This window comes from Eptatretus burgeri, chromosome 11, assembly GCF_056783735.1.
Source record: "Eptatretus burgeri isolate ZD-2024b chromosome 11, Ebu_testis_v1, whole genome shotgun sequence".
Classification (NCBI taxonomy): Eukaryota; Metazoa; Chordata; class Myxini; order Myxiniformes; family Myxinidae; genus Eptatretus; species Eptatretus burgeri.
The window spans coordinates 83,461,659-83,481,767 of record NC_140971.1 but is presented as its reverse complement, the minus strand read 5'-3'; the positions used below and the strand labels follow the sequence as shown (position 1 = coordinate 83,481,767).

Here is a 20,109-nt window from a genome sequence, read left to right as displayed (position 1 = left end):
TGCAGTAGCGTAAATGAAATGTGCACTCAGTTCGGACTCGTAACTGATGGAACGAAAGATATTCAGGGTAATGAGCAGGAGTTGGTGTGTGTGCGCTTCGTGACGGATTCCTTTGATGTTCAAGAAGATCTCATCAGCCTCTACCAAGTATCGTCAACAACAGTCAACAGGAGTATCACTTTGTAAGATGCTTCAGGATGTCCTAATTCGGTGTCAACTCCCTATTGAACACCTTAGAGCACAGACTTACGATGTGGCAAGCAACATGTCCGGAAAGTACAAGGGCTGTCAAGCACAGCTAAAAAACTCCAACCGCTGGCCAATTATATTCACTGTGGAGCTCAAGACACTCAATTCATTACATCCAAAGCCCTACAAACTGCATCGTTCATAAGAGACGCCCTTGATTATGTTCAGGTACTCAGCAACATCTACAACTCTGGAAAATTCAAGCATCTGTACTTGAATATCCACGCTGACGATACTGACACTCCTTGCCCTACACGCCTGAGGCCAATTTGCCCGACGCGTTGGTTAACTCGTTCTCCTGCCGTGAAATCGACATTGGATAACTATGAAGCGGTACTGGATGCCCTTCAACAAGCAAGTGATGACTGGTATGAACACGGCGTCACGAGCCAACGGTATTCGAAGATGTCTTTCATCAGGAAAGTGTGTTCTCGGTCTGTTTGCATCATTGCCCATTCTCCAATCCCTTGAATACCACAATAAGGCACTTCAGGGTTCACAAGTTACCGTCTCTGGTATGCTTACTGCTGCAAAGGTAACTGCACAGAATCTCCAATCTCTCCGTACCGACCAGACGTTTAAGGAGGTTTTCGAAGCAGCACAACAGAAGCTCCAGCAGTGCAACTAGATCTAGTGACCCTCCCTCGTAAGCGCAAGCTTCCGAAGAGACTTGATGGAGGCATGCAGGAATACACTGCCAATTCTGCAGAGGAGGTATACGGAGTTGAATTTTTCAAAGTCATCAACAGCGCATCCAAGAACTTGAAGGAGTACATCAACCGACCTCATGGCATATAGGGACTTGGGTGAAATGCTCCTGTCTGGGTCATTCAAACCCCAAATAGTCTGCAAATATCCCGAACTATCTGATTCCCTCGAGCAAGAACTTGGCTTCTTTCGTAACCAGTTCAGTGGTTCATCTGTTGAGGATTACTGTAAGATATTTGTGGACATGTTGCCGGAAGTCCGTCAAATGTTCCCACAGGTAGACCGTTTGCTTAGGCTTCTATTGGTTTCCCTTGCAAGTTCATGCGAAGCAGAATGGTCATTCAGCGCACTCAGACGTATGAAGACTTGGTTACGTTCCACAATGACCCAACAACGCCTCAACCATCTCATGATCTGTCATGTTCACCGAGATCGTCTGACTGCACTTGGCCCCCAAAACATTGCTTCAAAGTTTTTAACTGGATCGGCAGACAAGAGGGTTCATATTTTTGGCAAGTTTTAAGGTAAGTTGACCGTACTCATGTAATATCAATTTGTATGTCAGTCTAGTTTTCAGTTTATGTTTAGTGAATCAGTTCAAGGGTCATGAGAAAGAGGCTTGATAAATAATTCTTCATACATATATATATATATATATATATATATATATATATATATATATATATATATATATATATATATATATATATATATATATATATACATGTATTTCTTTGATGACATTTGAAACTTTGAAATGTGTACGATTAATGTTTAATTAATTTCGCTCCGTCTGCTAACATTTGATAAAAAGATGGTCGATAGATGGTCAGATTAATTTAAGGGATTTGTGTGATCAGAAGGCAGCATGTCAACGAGCGTATAAAATCAAGAATTTGCAAGGGTAGACTTGCTGTGTCCACGCCGGCACGAAGTGGGCTTCGTGGTCTGGACATGCAATGTCCCCCCCACTTTTCAAAAGCAATCAACACCCATGCATGACACGCACACACGCACACGCACGCACACACACACACACACACACACACACACACACACACACACACACACACACACACACACACACACACACACACACACACACACACACACACACACACACCTGATGGGTATCCGTTTCACCTCCCGACACCCACCCACCACATTCATATTCTTTTGGTTATATGCGCAAATGAAATAAAGCCACGAACGCTGGTGTCTCGAGGCGTTTATAAGTATTGCAATCTACCCAGCGATTCGTAGCTATGATGAACATGCATTTGATAATGTGAGTGAGGAAAGTGAAAAAAGAACTTTATCGTTTAGAAATAGTTGCAGCCTGTTGCAAGTCAGAGCATGGTTGAGCAAGCCTAAAAACATGGCGGCTTCAGACCCAAGTGAGGTTACCCAGGAAACGCCTTAAGACCCCAGACAGCGAGGTGGCCGAGGATTGCCTTATGAAGAATATAATTTGAATAAGGCCATGAATTATCTTCAAAAGGGGTGTTTTTAATCAACCCAAACACCCAATTTTCACAGTTGCACTTCCTTCGTGTGCATGCGAAGTTTCAGGCTGCCAGGTTTTATAGTTATGGAGGAGACGCACACACATTGCCCATCTCTCTCTCTCTCTCTCTCTCTCTCTCTCTCTCTCTCTCTCTCTCTCTCTCTCTCTCTCTCTCTCTCTCTCTCTCTCTCTCTCTCTCTCTCTCTCCCTCTCTCCCTCTCTCCCTCTCTCTCCCTCTCCCTCTCCCTCTCCCTCTCCCTCTCCCTCTCCCTCTCCCTCTCCCTCTCCCTCTCCCTCTCCCTCTCCCTCTCCCTCTCCCTCTCCCTCTCCCTCTCCCTCTCCCTCTCCCTCTCAATGCCAGGTACCTTTGTGGGAGGAGGGAGAGAAGGGAAAGTGTGGATGTCAGAAGAGGGAAGGAAAGGGGTAATAGGAGGCAGGGGAAGGGATGGTCTGGCAACCCTTGACTGATTCTGCACCTGGACTGGACGGCATCATCTCATGTGGCCTAAAAACCTGCTCTGCTGCTCTTGCATTTCCTCTTTCTGCTCTTTTCAGCATACCATTTGTGCATTATCATCTTCCACCTGCTTGGAAATCAGCCAACTTCACTGAGTTACACAAAAAGGTGTAACAACCGATCCCCTTAACTGCAGACCTTTTAACGTACTTCCAATCATCAACAAGGCCATGGATTCCAACATCACAGATGAAATCAAATCCTTCCTTTTTTCAAATGGCCTGATCTCAGATCATCAATTTAGATTCACACCAGTTAACTCCATCTTGGATATGCTGCCTCTGCTCTCCCAAGAATGGATGGAGGCACTCTATCAGATATGAGATCAGGGCCATCTCTCTGGATATATCTCGAGCTTTCGAGGAAGTCTGGCATCCCACCTTGCTCTCCAAACTCTCTGCCTATGGGCCAACTCCACTCTTGGGTTTCTGAATTCCTCTACTCTCATAGCCAATGTGTGGCAATCAATGGAATCCTTTTATATCCTTTCCCTGTCAAGGCTAGGTGCCCCAAGGCAGTGTTCTGGGCCCCATCCTATTCCTGAAGTTCATAAACGATCTCTTTGACTCTTTGGAAACCCTCTTTATCTCTTTGCTGATGACTCCACCATCTGCCATGACATCCCTCATCCTTTAGCTAGACAAGCATCAACTCTTCCCTCTCTGCAGACCTTGATGGAATCACAACATGGTCAAGTACTTGGAATATGTCTTTCAATCTTGACAAATCCCACACATTCACTAACTCTTTATCAGAAATGTCCATCTGGCAAACCCTCCTATCTACTTTTTTTTAATAATCCTCTTGAAGTTCAGTGACACAAACTTTTGGGTCTCACAATCAGTCATGATTGTTCTTTGGCAAACCACACTTCTAAGTTGGTCTACAAAGCCATTCGCCGACTGGACATCCTTCCTTGGCACACCTAAATCCACATCCTTCTTCAGCACACCTTGGCAAATCATGACATCCTTCCTTGGTACATCTGAATAAGGCCTTCATCCACAGCTTGATGAAAGACTGCTCTCCCATCTTGACTGGTGCCCCTGCCTCTCACCTTGCTCAGCTTAATGCTGTGGTGGAAACCAAGACCTCCAAGATTATTGGAAACTCCCACGATGAAGCTGAGTCTATGGGCCCACCATTATCACATTTCAGACAGGTTGGTGGTTTGTCTTCTACCGCCGACTTTCTGGTCTTGCACCCTCTGCTGTCTCAGTGTTCTGTCCCCAAAGTTTCTGCAGGGTGGACGTGGTCCGCCAGCAACCCATTTCTGTTGAAATTACTTCAATCCAGAATCACTGCTCACCTCTACTCGTTAATTCTTCTTTTTTCCTGCCTGTGGAACTAAAGCCGGTATCTCACTGGGTTGCGACGGCTCGCGACAAAATGCGAACGGCATTCTCCAAAATGTCTGGAAACGTTCGCGGTGGTTCTCAATTTCCTTGTGTGAGTCACAGGATGTCGCTCTGCTGTTGCTTGAATTTTGAACATGTTCAAAAAATTCGTGCGACAAATTTTCTCTCAAAATAGTCAGTCATCGCGGTTGTCTCGAACCGGTCTCGAACCCTTCTCAGTTTAGTTTCCGTGAGTCAGAATGTGCGACAAATGTGAGACAACTTTGTGAGGGATTGGTGACCTATGAAACTAAATTGTGACTGATTGGAGAAAAAAAAATGATGATCTGTCCTGGGACCCCTGAGAGCGCGACAAAACTGCGATTCAATCGAGAATATTTTCGGAAGAAATTAATCAGAAATTTGCACAATGTATTGTCTACTCAATTTAATATATGCATAGAAATCCACATGCTATCCATGCAATGTAATGTACATAGATTCAAAATAGTTCAATCCAGATATTACTAAAAAAACAACAAAAAAAACCTCATAGTCCAAATTGTAAAACCAGCATTGTCTGTCCTCTTTCTCTCCTGTTCTGAGTAATGCCCTTCAATGCAAACTTTTCACTTTCCCATCATTCCTAAATCACGTCACACATATTTTTACATAAATTAGGTCACACGCAAAATATGGTCACACCCACAAGCCCCTATCATGGCAGATTAACAATTGGGTCACACACAATGTTTGTGGGTGCAACTTTGACAAGTAACAGAACACTTTGAACAATCAGGCTTGGTCAGCATTCTCCTGTAATCCCACCATCCTGTTCTGCCAGGGCACAGCTCCCACACCATTGTAGTACTCAGTCAGGTCCTCTCTTACTCGTTTCCCAACTGCTGTTCCTGTGTTGCCTGATTGCCTCTGGGTTGCATGAAGACGGTTCTCCTGGTCTTGCTGTCTCCATTCTCCTGGTTGCACTTCATGTGTCGTTGGGTCCTCTCTGTCTGCTGCTTGTTGAATTCTGGCACGATTCTGGTCAGCCAACAAGTTGTGTAGGGCACAGGCTGTCAAGACAATCTTGGTGACAGTCCGAGGTCTCTGCATCATGCACGAATGGAGACACCTCAACCTGAAAACATAGTAAAGTCATTGCATTATTAGAAAAATCATTGACCAAATATCAATTGAAAGTTGAAGTCACATCAGTGCTAACAAACTTGCAAAGTCACAGAGTTATCATGAAATGCTAAATATATGTGTACATACCTGTTGGCCAAGATGCCGAAAGCATTCTCCACAATCCTACGGGCCCTGGACAACCTGTAGTTGAAGATGCGCTCTGCTGCTGTCATTTCTCTCTTGGATTGTGGCTTCATCATCCAGCTTCTGAGGGCAAATGCTTCCTCACCAGCAAGGAAGTAGGGATATCAGTGTCACCATCTTGCAGGGGTTGATTTGCTGGCAGACCAGCTTTGTCGTACTCCAGAACATGATACAGTCCACACTCTCTTAAGATTCCAGCATCAGAGTCGGCACCATAGGCACCCACATCCACATACATAAACTTGTAGTTGGCATCCACCAGGGCCAGCATAATGATGGAGAAGAAGCCTTTGTAGTTGTAGTACAGACTGCCAGAGCGAGGTGGAGCTTGTATCCTCACATGCTTGCAATCTATGCAGCCACAGCAGTGATGGAAGTTCCCCTTGTCTGAGAAGCCCTGAGCCACCTCCTTCCACTCCTCTTCTGTTGTGGGACACTTGAAGGTTGTCTCTTGGTAGTCGTCGTAGATGGCTTGGCACACCTTTGGCACAACAATGATGAGGGTGTTGGGGGCAACCCGGAACCCATAGGCCAGTGACTTGTAAGAATCCCCAGTGGCTAGATATCTTAGAGTGATGGCCAGCTTGAGTCCAGGGGACAGAGGCTTTCTAAAGTTGGTTGTTTTCTTCTCAAGCCTAGGGGTAAGTTCTTCCACCATGTGGTTGAACATCTCTGGGTCCATTCTGACAAAGTTCCTGAAGGACTTGACCTCTCTAAGGTGCTTCATGAGCTTCTCACACATGCCATACTTGTGTCTCTTCAAGAGCCATTCTCTCACCCAAATACTCTTCTTTTTTCCTTCTCTTCTGGCCCTCCTTTGTCTGGCTTTGGACTTGGCCTTCTTGACCGCAGCAGCAGCAAGGAGACATGCTGCAGCCTTCAGCATGTCAGCCTGGTCCTCACCCAGGTTGAGGTCCTCATCCAGCAGGTTCTGCACTTCTTCACTGCGGTCCATCTCGCTTGACGTCTGATGACAATATGATTGCTGGAAGGGAGAGGCCTCATATATATATATATATATATATATATATATATATATATATATATATATATATATATATATATATATATATATATATATATATATATATATATATATATATATATATATATATATATATATATATCCTGGTGTTGGCGCAGTGGTGAGGGCAGCGGCTTGGGATCCAAGAGGTCCTGAGTTCAAGCCCCGTTGGGCCACTGAATTAATACACCAGGGGGTTGACTCAGCCTGTCATCCTTCCGAGGTCGGCGAAATGAGTACCAGTATACTGGGCCGGTGTACACAGGGACCATATCCCTGTGTCGTAAGAGGTGACCAGGGTTGCGTCAGGAAGGGCATCCGGCGTAAAACATGTGCCAAATCACTATGCGGATCATACGGATGATCCACTGTGGCGACCCCTAACGGGAGCAGCCGGAAGAAGAAGAGGATATATATATATATATATATATATATATATATATATATATATATATATATATATATATATATATATATATATATATATATATATATATAGTCCCGATTTCTCAATTGTCACGCACAGCTGTCGTGCGACTGTTGCACAACATTTGCGCGATGGTCGCACGACCGTCGTGCGACAGTTGCATGTGCCAAAAAAATCTCAGTTTTGTCACCTGCACGTCGCGCGAATGTCGTGCGACATGTATGCGAACTCCAGGCGAAGTTCATCCCAAATTTCGCCGGGAGTTTGTGGGACATTCGTGCGATATTCGTGAGACATACGCAAATGTGTTTTAGTATAAATTCAGTGTGAATCCAAGTGAAAATTATCTCTGTTTTATCGCAATTTTGTCTCCAACTAGTCGTGAGCTGTCGCAGCCAAGTGAGATAATGGCTAAACTTCCATATTCTCTTCAAGCTCATTCTTCCCTCCACATCTTCAAAATCCACAACCATCTTAGATCATCTCCATCCAAAACTCTTATCTTTTCTATCCCTGATAACCCTTCCCAAGCTCACCTGTTTCCAATGTCCCAGTTTTTCCTCCTGAGAGTTTGCTTCTGTATCTATTTTGTCTACCCCACCCCCCCCCTCTTCCTCAAAGTCCTCTACTAGCCCTCATTCTTCCTATCCTTACCCTTCCTCACCATATATGCATCAGTTACAAAATCATTATTTTGTACAGTTTACACATCACAACATGCAACACGTAGTCGGACTTAAAAAAAGAGGTGTGAGCTTCTTAAACATCAGCTTAAGAGAAAATTGAAGCAAAATATTACATATTAATCATATTCACACACTCGTCCATCATTCTTTCACATCCACAACTTCCCCAACCCCCCCTCCCGCTCTCCCCATGATGCAACATACACACATACACACATACACACATACACACACACACACACACACACACACACACACACACACACACACACACACACACACACACACACACACACACACACACACCTCTTATGCGTCCGTTATAGTTAAATAGAGACCACATAAGTAAATAATTCAATAACAAACAAGAAAGGATTTGAAAATGCAAAGCCTGTCTGCTTTGGAAATTGGTCTTCTTCTTCTTCTTCTTCTTCTTCTTCTTCTTCTTCTTCTTCTTCTTCTTCTTCTTCTTCTTCTTATTCTTCTTATTCTTATTCTTCTTCTTCTTCTTCTTCTTCTTCTTCTTCTTCTTCTTCTTCTTCTTCTTCTTCTTCTTCTTCTTCTTCTTCTTCTTCTTCTTCTTCTTCTTCTTCTTCTTCTTCTTCTTCTTCTTCTTCTTCTTCTTCTTCTTCTTCTTCTTCTTCTTCTTCTTCTTCTTCTTCTTCTTCTTCTTCTTCTTCTTCTTCTTCTTCTTCTTCTTCTTCTTCTTCTTCTTCTTCTTCTTCTTCTTCTTCTTCTTCTTCTTCTTCTTCTTCTTCTTCTTCTTCTTCTTCTTCTTCTTCTTCTTCCAACAATAAATCTTTGTTGAAAATTTGATGACAAAAGGTTAAAAAAAAAAAAAGTTACGACTTACAAAAGCCAAAATGATAATGAAAATATCAGGTCAATTGGATGAAAATTGACCATTTTATGTGACTATCCTTTGACCTTTTGACCAAATTATTAATTTGTCATCTCCACAACCCCATTTCCCGCTGCATGGGGGACGGGCTAATAAGAGTTGCTATGGTTAAATTGGTACTCATCTGTAGCCGAGCCAGCATTCGCTTCGTGATACGGTTTATGTCTGGTGACAGCAACGCGTATACCTGTTTATTAAAAATCAGACTTCGAAGTACTTTGTCATGTGTCTATCACTAGGTTACAAGAAAAAGACTGAACATACAACGCTCTTTCTGATGCACATATATTACTCTACTTTCCACACAATGAGCGCAAGAACAAGTACTTGTCGCAATTATTGGTCTTTTACTTAGATTATACTAGCTGCTAATAGACTCTCTTTATAGAGATTTCCTTTCCCTGAAGAAGAAATCTTTTGCAATTTTATGCAGAAACCTTTTATTTATTATTTTTTTTTACAGAAAGAAAACCTACAATCTCACAGAAAAAAAAGCTTTTTTTGCAGAAACCTAGAATCACACAAACTTTACGCATCCAATCCCTTATCAAAATCACAGAGGGTATAATGGCAAAGGGGTAGGGGATAAGTGAGTGCAGAAAAGTGAAAAGATTAGTCATTGAGGGACTATGAGGTGGTGATGAGCTGCAGCCTTAGAGACTTGTGGGAAGAGGGAAAGATGACAGGTGGAGGGAGAAATTTAATTTCCCTAGATGAGAGAACATGGGGATGAAGAGATGGAGGTGATCATAATGCTTGAAATTGGGGAGGGGGAAAGGTTTGGATTCATAGAAAAGCTCTTACAAGTTTAGGTAATGAGGGAGAGAAGGTCAAAAAGACAGGACAACAAGAAAGGAATCCCACCTTCCTACAATCTGCCGAAAGCAGAACCTGAGACTTGGACTCCCGTCGACAGTTGCCAATGCTCTTGTGGTTGTAATGTCCATTGTAATGGTTTTGTGGTTGTAAAGCAACCGATTTTGAGACAAACCTTAAAACAAAGAAATAAGGCTAACAAACTACTGTTTATCAATAAATACTATGCAGACGAATCCTCCCACGCCTTAAAAGAGTTGAATGAGTTGCCTTCCGCAAAGTCCACCGCCGCATGCCAATCCAAAGCTGAGTTTATCTCAGACAAGCAACCACAAATCTTTCGCAAACCTGCCATAACTTTATTGCGAAAGGTCCAGGAAGAGAAAGTGTTCACATCCCATGGCAGTAAATCTTAAACCACAGGCCTTTGTATGTTTTGATGCCTTAGGTCTCCTTCAAGAAATTATTGCGTTGAAGAGATTAATATACGGATATATACTGTAGCTTTAGAAAAGAGAAAAAAAAATCCTTTTTCTCAAGCTAAGGTTGAAAGATTCCATCACCATGTCTCATGCGGTGCTTCTCTCATTTTATTCTCTCCTCTTCTGTCTTCGCAACATACGATTGCAACAACCAGACTCGTGAACTCTCTCCAAGAATTCTGTGAAATGCAAGGTGGTGGGTAAAAGTAATTGCGCGATGTAATCAGCCACAAATCAACGGCAGAAACTATAACTGCCGTGACCATTGCGTGTGGTTGCATCAGTCGATGACTTTTTTTTCTTTTTCGCAACTTGAGTGTTTGTTTCACTTACGCTGGGCTCTCCACCTTGTTAAAATAAATAAAGGAACAAAGAAATCACCTACTTGATGTGACCACTCAGTTTGAATCGTTTTTTTTTCCACTGGATCTAAGGCTCACAGTGGAGCTGTCACACACATTGATATATACAGACGAATACATGAGACACATCACAGGACTGTTAGATCAGACAAACACCACCACAGAGCTCGGGGTGAATCCTGTTACTTCTTAGGGCACTCTGGGTACGAGCAACGACACAAAAATGGTGCCACCTTTCTCACCGCATTCAGTTGGGCATTTCCTAAGGTGGAATTTCCTCCCCCCATGGATGCCAACCTTAGGGGATTGTCCACTCTCTTATCCTTTTTAATACTGAATGTCAAGCAAGAACATAACATGTACCATTTTTTAAATCTTTGGTATGACTCGGCCAAGGTTTGATCCACCGACCTCCCAAATTCAGAGCAGACACTCGAACCATGACATCACTGAGTCAGTTGCACCTATTCATTTGTACTGTATAATGCAATAGGCTGCTAGTTACATCATTTTGTCGAGGTGGGGTGTGGGAGTTGAGGCATGGCAAACTCATTGGTAGAGCATCCTGGCTGGAAATTTACAGTCAGGCCTGGGAAATGAACGCAGAATAGACAGCTCTAAGGTGAGCATGCTATACCTTTGAGCCATCGTACCAGTCGATCCACACCTACGTGGGAATTATCAGCATCCACAGGTACGTTCTTACGAGTGGTGTTTTCAATAAGTCCTGGTCGAGGCTAAATTGTTAATGATGCGTGCGGATTGTGAAGCCTATCGCAAGCGACTGTATAAACCAAACTAATGTATAGAATGAAGTTTTGCATTGGCGTGATATTGGATTTCTGTGGCACGGATTACAAGGACTGTATGTCATTTAAATGTGAAATGCGTTTTATATGATCATGACTCTTGCTACCATAACTTATCTGGTTCAGTTATATACAGGTAATTTAAGCAAGTTGGACATATCGGGATCCTTCTGCATGTCTATTTCAATGTAACTAAAGAAGGCGGGAATATGCATCTCTGGACTATAAAGTATAGACTAGTGGGCTCGAGTTACCGGAGAACGGTTAGTTTTTAAATCGTGTAAGAAATTTTCCATTATGTTTTCTGGATTACTATAATAATAATGATAGTAATATTTTTAGAAAGATTTATACTTGATGTTCGGCATCATAATCATAATCATCACACCATAATGGAGCTATGACATACTGAATGTGTAGATGACATTATGTATGTATGTAGGTATGTAGCTGAAACTCCAGAGCTTGCATTTTTCACAAATTATTATGAGTACATGACCTTTTTTTGGAAAACTTAAGCGAGAATTAAATTGTAAGGATATATGTATGCACAAAATAACTTAATTTGAAACTATTTAAGTAATGCAACTAACAACGAACATGGTTACATGAACTGAAAGAGCATATTTATGGTATTTATGGGGAATCTGTTTTTACTGCCCATCATAGATGGGGCACTACAGCTGGTCGGAATAATAACGATAAAAATTTGACCGCTGGACCTGTAGCTTATCTGGGCCCTGGCCTAATGTAATGCAAATTTGGTAGCATTCTGATTGGTGGGTGTGGAGAAGATTATTGAAGGAATTTACATGATTTCCCCAAAATTTTACTGTCAGCCATTTTGACACTTTTAGTCAAGTCATTGGCAAGACCACTGCAATTTAACATTCCTACCCTGGCCTAATGTTGTAACTCAAACTTGGTAGCATTCTGATTGCTGGGTCTGGAGAAGAAGATTTTTTTTAAGGAATTTATGCAATTTTCCCAAAAATTGACTAAGTCTGTCATTTTGACCTACCTAAAGTCACGTGACCAGAACGAGCATTGCAATTCCCGTTACCAGTCAGGAGTGGAACATTGCTGCAAAATTTCAGCCGGATTGGCCCAGCATTTGGCTGGAAGAGTCGAAATAGGAGATGGACGGACAGACAGTGTGCAATGACAATACCTTATCTGGAATTTCAATTCCACATAAGTGAACAATAATTAATTACATGTTTGATATTTGTGAAGTGCACATATCTATCAATTAAAACCCTCAAGGCACCACAACTGAGATAAATCCGTCAATGTGCCATACTCTCTAATAAAGAGCGTTCATTCTTAGCCAGGGGTCATACTGTGGGTTTGCCATCCCTCTCCCAGCAGTAGTTAGGGCAGGAATTTGTAATTTGCTCATGGTGCTGGCAATAGCTTGCCTACTCTTCGCAAAGGACACCATGCGATCTTTAACATCCACCAACTAATGCCTGTAGATGATTTATCCGTCCATGCGAGGGACAGCACACACACAAAGATGAATTAGCCTGCCTGTGAAACACCAGGTTGGCAGTTTATAGCTTGGTCGGGATTCAAACCCAGGATCGACAGCTGAGAGGTGAGTGTGTGCTTTATGCCATCCTGCCCTCCTTCGAATACACAACAATTCACAAAGTAATCTTATGCTCCTAAACTATAAACAAATTTAAATTATCGATAATGTACAACTACAGCAGACACTCCCCATTCACGGGAGTTACATTATTGAAAAACCCCGCGTTGGGCAAATACGCAATGCACAAAGTTAAGACTTCATGGGGAAAATAGGGTTAGGGAAACCAACTCTAGAATTCATCGACTTTTTGTCTAAACTACAGTTGTAACTAGAAGGACACTCGGTAGAGCACATACGTCCACCCTGTAATGTCTGATGAATGAGAACATTTATATTTTTGAATACATTTTTTTTTTACATTTTACATCGCCCAATACATTTTTGAAATATCATGCTAATATATCTTTTTTGGCCCAATCTCTCAATGGTGAAGAATCTGTTTAAAAAATATCATAGTCGGAATTGTATTGTGTTATCTTGAATTATCAGAAATTACATTTACGATCAAACAAATAGTACAGAAATACATACTGTGTATGTATGTATGTAAGTATGTATATATGTATATATATATATATATATATATATATATATATATATATATATATATATATATATATATATATATACACATACATATATGTACATATATATAGTTATGGATTTCAGAATCGGTTCTGACTAATGCATACAGCATTCAGGTCCACAGACAGTTATTTCCATAAATGCATGTCCCGGATAGACCCATCCCCTTGTGTGGTGGGATTCTAACTTTGATGCGTTGGAAAAGGGTTTCTCAAGGGATGGCCGTTTTCTCTTTGCGACACGTTTGTGCATGCGAGAGATTGCCATTAGCACAACGGAGGCTCGTTGTTCCCCCTTTCCATCGGGACACATTGGCTTGGCCGTGGACGATATATTTACATGTTGGACTTACAGGACATTTGATTCAGCACAATGCGGACTTTTCCTGAACGGTTATTCTGACAGTTAAATACGGCTATGGATCATTTACCTCACCCACTTATCTTTCATTGATGTTCGACACCCACCTCTTTCACCGACGTTGACGGCCACCTTTTTCCATCGACATTGACACCCCGTTTGGCAGCTCTATGGATACTGGCTGTCTCTTGTTCATGTTGGGCTGAACGAGGAAGGACTGATCGCAAGATTGATGGTTGGAGGTCACGTGCAGCAATGCGCCAATCGGCAAGGTGGATTTGGCTGAAGTATGCTTGAGGCTCCGCCCACACTGGTCGCCTATAAAAAGGATGGGAGGACCACTTTCCTGACAGTTTGTGTCAGTTGCTCCAGTCGGTTGGTTTTAATTCCTGACAGCTGTATGATGGTTCCTTACAGCAACAGTCAGTTGGTGACAATTCCTGACAGTTAGAGAGTCAGTGACATTTGGTGAGTTAGTGACAGTTGGTGAGTTGGTGACAGCCTCACAGCGCCTTACAGCTTCTGTCCATTGGTTACGGCTCCTAATAGCTCCTGACGGTGGATGATGGTTGGACCGTTCCTGCTGGTTCTGCTTGTACCTGATTCTTGGCGTCCCTGGTTCATGGGGGTGACGATGTGACATCGATTGGTGTTCGAGTCTGTTTGTGAGTGGGTGCATGGCGAGGCAGGGCACTGGCAGCGGATCAAGGCATGCTCACACATTTTGGGACACTTTATTTGATGCACGACTTCTGCCTTGGTAAGCTGAGACTGGATTTCTTTCCCCACTGAATGATCTGCTGGGTACCCTTGTCTGCTGTTTCATTGTTAAGTAAGGCATAGTGATAAGTATTTGCTCTTTGTCTGTTTTCTATCAATGCCTGTTTAATCCTCTATTTGCTTGAGATGATTTTGATATATTTGAATTTACCTATTTTCAACACAAAGAGATAAAAAGTTCTTCAATTTATTTATTTTTCCTTTATCATAAATTCCTTGTTGATATTTCAACCTGTCCGTGATTGTCCTTTCCTTCCATTGATCCAGCATTGTCCGAACCTAAATGGACTGGGAGGTAGTTCCTAAACGAATTAACCTGTCATAGTCAGCATGCACCAGCGGTAAACGCTCGGTCGCCCTAATTAAGATCTAATTTAGACAAGATTGATGCATTGCCGAGGGCAAACTCCCCATTCAGGTAGCCACGTGCCCTTGAGTTAAATGGCAAATTAGACGGTGGACACTGGAACTCATGGTTAATGGATTGGCGTTCATGGTTGTAAAGCAACCCACCATACCACAAAGTTAATTGTGAGCAGTGGCTCCAGGTCCGGCTCTTCCGAAGAGAAACGAGGATTAACCCCCTCATAATACACTCAGTATCCATGGCTGTAATAATATACTAGCAAATACAACCTGTCACTTTGCTGACGGGGGGGGGGGGGTATTAAGGATGGGGTCGAGAGAGGGAGGGAGGGAGGGGAAAGAGAGCAGGCAGGATGGAAGGGAAGCTAGGAAAGGGGGTGAGGAAGGTGGGGGAGGGAGGTGAAGAGAGCTATGCCTCACCAAACGTTGCTATACTGCAGGAGGGAGGGATGCGAGGAGGGGTGAGAGAGAGAGAGAGAGAGAGAGAGAGAGAGAGAGAGAGAGAGAGAGAGAGAGAGAGAGAGAGAGAGAGAGAGAGAGAGAGAGAGAGAGAGAGGAAAAAAAGAAGAAGAAAGAAAGGTGAGGGTGGAGGTGGGGTTAGTAAAAAGAATGATGGGTTATGCTTAATGACCGAACACACACACACAAAAACAAACTCATGTCAGAACAGCTGTACACACAACGACACAACAGAGTTTGTAAAGTAATCTGCTGGAACATCTGCAAAAACTTTGATGTCCCAGTTCTGGAAAATTTGTGAGAACATGAACCAAAAGTAATCACTGAAAACATGGAAGTACTTACCGCTCACGTATGAACTAATGATCCCATCGAGTGTGAACATCAAAAACAAAGCAATGCGACCAGATATCATATTTAGGTACAAAAAAGGAGAAGAAGGCATTGCTTATTGAGGTGTTAATTGCAGTGATTTTGAAATAAATGATGCAGAAATCAAAAAAAAATGACCAAACACAAAGACCTCAATAATGAAGTGAGAATATCCTGGAAGCTGAAGAATGCCAAACTTGTACCAGTGATAGCTGGACCTGTAGGAATGATAACAAAGAACCTCACAGAGATATTAAACATGGGGGATATTAAACCCCTGGACGCACACCTGGAAGTGGCTGGATAAGATAATCAGGCAACTACTGGTAGGCATGGATGACCCACAAAATACATAATGGAGAAGAAAGTAAATACCAATAGATTTTATTTTAATGCCATGAACAAACCTTGGTACATCATGGGTGATAAAGGTTGTGGTCAAGTTTCATCGAAATTGTATGTGTGGCTTCAGAAAAGAAAGGAAACACATATTTTTGAGGGGAACCCCCCTCTCCCCATAGACCCTCCTCAATGCCAAATTTTTTAATATCGTGAACAAACTTTGGTACATCATGGGTTGTGAAGATGGTGGTCTAGTTTCATCAGATTTGTATGTGTAGTTTTGGAGAAGAATGCAAATCAATTTTTTGGGGGGAAACCCCCCTTAAAACCCCTTAAAGCAGATTTTTTTAATGTCATGAACAAACTTTGGTATGTCATAGGTGAAGAAGGTTGTCGTGAAGTTTCATTGGAATTGTATGAATCGTTTGAGAAGAAAGCAAATACCTCTTTGGTGAGGCTACCGACTGACACCCCCCTCCCCTCCATAAACAAACTCTGTAGACCCCTTCAGATCCCATTTTTTATGCCATCACAGCTGATGAAAGTTGTGGTGAAATTTCATTGAAATCGTAAGTGTAGTTTCTGAGAAGAAGTTACAAGTATTTGTGGATGGACGGACGACACGCCATCCCATAAGCTCACCAGAACTACTTTACAGGTGTGCTAAAACCCATCCCTGGGAATATTATAACAAAGGAACTACATTTTGAAGCTGTCGGGGGCTCAGTGACGATCCTGAAGAGAGCCCTCGGCACCAAACTTTTACAACAGAAAACTTCACAGCTTGGTCCATGAATCGTGACCCCTTACCGAAATAAAGGTGGATACTGTGAGCCTGCCCTGGGAGGACTCCATTCCATATTCTGATACCCCCATATGTAGATACAAATCAAGCACACACACACACACACACACACACACACACACACACACACACACACACACACACACACACACACACACACACACACACACACACACAAACACATTTCACCGATATCGACAATTTTTCAGGAATTGGCAGGTTGGAGTCTTGATTACCGAAAAACAGCGTTAAATTTACATGGACGTTTCAAGGATATGATCACAAACATTATTCTTTATAAGCAGCTGCATGTGATGGGTGGGAAAAAAGATGGCTCGGTAATTTAGAAAAGCCGTTAATACTGCAAACGGCTTGGAAATCGGGCGATATCAAATCTATTATGCAAAGAAACTCACAAAGGGAAACATATAACCTTTGTAAAGCAAATACTTTCAAAACAGACGTGAAGACAAAGAAAAACCTGATGAAAGCTCCATAAGATACGGGATGAAACTTTGCCGCCATGCCACCCGAAACAAGCATGGCATGTCCACACACCGACGGAGAGTCTGTACAGATCCAAATCTACCAACATGTACCACGTCTGTGTGTGCTGTACCCATATGTTCCACCTATACCTTGTTGTAACTGTCGACTGCACATGCCGATCAGGACATGAACTGTACTGCAAGGTCAGGTATGGGAGCATGTGCCAGAACAGCGCGTCGTTGCATCCACTTTCCGCCGGTACTCCAGGGGCCTCCATCTGGCCATCCCCCAGTCAGATGCCAGGCCCATCCCCATCCCCTTGAGATGCTGATCAACCTGCTGCAACCACGAGGCAATTTGGTCGGACCATTGGCCTCCTCCACTCACGAGGCTCCCTCGCTGAGAGAATCTGGTGAGCAGGATCAGCGTTAGGAAAACGAGCCACATGTCCATACGGCTGCAGCAGACGCTCACTGACTATGCAGGTAACAAATCTCATTTGAGTCTCTTTCAGCAACCGCTCGTTGGACACAAAGTCCGACCAGCAATAGCCAAGGATTCTCCAAAGAGACCTGGTACCAAAGGAATTAAGAATCTGTCTCAGATTCCTGGTCAGAGTCCAAGTTTCACATCCATAGAGCAAGACTGGAATCACCAAGGACCTGAAGACTTGGACTTTCGTCCTTCCGCACAGGTACCAGCAGCACCACACCCCATGATCCAGTGAATCCATGACTCCCCAGGCCCGACCCAGACGTCTATTGACCTCTGGCTCACAGCCAGCAGAGTCATGAATATCACTGCCAAGGTAAGTGAATCTCTCCGTGACCTCAACATCCTCGCCATAAAAAGGCACAGACAGGACAGCAGCATCCAAGATGGGATCTTCGCTTTGACCCTGAAAACCCGTAATCCCAGTGGCTCCGATTCCTCATTCAGCACCTCGAGGGCCCCCAAAAGAGTCTCCGCAAAGATGACTGCATCATCTGTGAAATCAAAGTCAGAGTTCTTGACATTCCCAAACGATGCACCACAGCTTGATCTCTCTGACATCCTCCCCAGAATCCAGTCCATTCAAGTGCTGAAAAGTGTGGGGACCAGTACACACCCCTGATGAACTCCAGTAACAACTGGAAATAAGTCAGAGATGGTATCACCATATATCACAGCACTCTCAACTGGGAATATTATAACAAATAGAATAGTATAACACTCAGTACTGTACTGGACAACTGGGTAAGTGGCTTACGCACTCAAGTACTCTAACGGAACACCTGGCTTGGCAAGCTATTACCAATTTCCCTCGAAACAACTATGCACCCAGAAACGCCCATGCAATGTCTGAATTGGACAAATCAACACTTTTTGGAGGAGTCGGAACTGCTGATACTTTCAAATCTGGAGCTTACATCCAGGCCAAAAAACATGGTGGCTTCAGACTCCAGCGAGGTGATGCAGGAAACTCCTTAAGACCCCAGACAGCGAGGTGGCCGAGGATCACCTGGTGAAGGATATCATTAAATAAGGGAGTTAATTATCTTCAAAAGGCATGTTATAATTAACCCAAACACCCACATGTCACTATTGCACTTTCTTGGAGTTTTCTTAGGATGCATGCAAAGTTTAAGGCTGCTAGTTTTGGAGTTTTGGAGTGATGGAGTTTTGTAGTTTTGGAGTTATGGAGGAGACAGACACACACTGACACAGAGACACAGATTGCCTTTTATTAGTATAGACCAGCAAATACAACCCTTTGCTTCACTGACAATGGTGTGAATGGAAAGGGGGGGGTGATGGAAAAAGAGTCAGGGACAGAGAGCGGGAGGGGAGGCAGAGAGAACGGAGGGAAGGGCAGGGAGAGGAGGGAGGGGAAGCGAGGAGTAGATGAAGAAGGGGAAGCAGGAAGGGGAGAAGACCGCTAAAGGGGGTGGAGGTGGGGAGAGCAACGCCTCACGAAACGTTGCCATACACTGTGGGAGGGAGGGGTGTGACAGGAAGAGAGAGAGAGGGAGAGAGAGAGAAAGAGAAACAGAGAGAGACAGCGAGAGAGTGACAGGCAGAGAGAGACAGCGAGAGAGAGAGAGAGTGACACAGGTGTGGGAGAAGAGTGCTGCATTTTATTTGGAGGGGGGGGAGTGAGGAGGGGACAGACAGAGAGAGTGGGGGGGTGGAGGGGGGAAGGAAAAAATAATATAGGTGAGTGGTGGAGGTGGCGTTAGCAAAGAGAGTGATATTTTATGCTTCATGACCCAACACAAATAAATAAAAATCTCTTGTCAGAAGAGCTGTACACACAATGACACAACAGAGTTTGTGATGTTAACCACACGCACATCTGCAAAAACTTTGATATCCCAGTTCCAGAAAATTTGTGGGAACATTAACCAAAAGCATGGACTGAAAACATAGGACCGCTCACATATGACCTAATGATCCAATTGAGCATGAACATCGAAAACAAAATATTGTACCCAGTATAAATGACCTTTCAATACATGATGCGATCGGCAGACCAATGCAACCCAGAACACTGAGGGAGAGGTAGGTGGAAGGAATACTGGTTGTGTCTAAGGTGCGGGAGTGGGAGATGTGGTGTAGTGCAATGTGAGGGGTGCAGTGTTGTGCCAGAGGAAAATGGGATTGCGAGTCAGTGATGATGTTCTTTGTGCATCCAAAGAACATGGGATAGAGGGGTGGATAGAGAGAGAGGAGAATAGATGTGTAAGGAGAAAGATCCCTAACCATCTGTGTAATGGTCTGTATGTGTAGCGTGTACCTCTGAGGGACGCTCCTTCTG

At 43.3% G+C, this 20,109-nt stretch overlaps 1 protein-coding gene across 1 annotated transcript; it reads right to left on the bottom strand.

Moving 5' to 3' along the window:
- Positions 1 to 4,398: 4,398 nt before the first annotated feature.
- LOC147017504 (uncharacterized) lies at positions 4,399 to 9,999 on the bottom strand. Its single transcript, XM_085847939.1, has 2 exons — positions 9,553 to 9,999; positions 4,399 to 5,456 (listed from the first exon to the last, which is right to left on the bottom strand). The coding sequence occupies exons 1-2, from the start codon at positions 9,633 to 9,635 to the stop codon at positions 5,114 to 5,116; spliced, it is 426 nt and encodes a 141-aa protein (XP_085704065.1). The 5' UTR covers positions 9,636 to 9,999; the 3' UTR covers positions 4,399 to 5,113.
- Between the last annotated feature and the right edge of the window lie 10,110 nt (positions 10,000 to 20,109).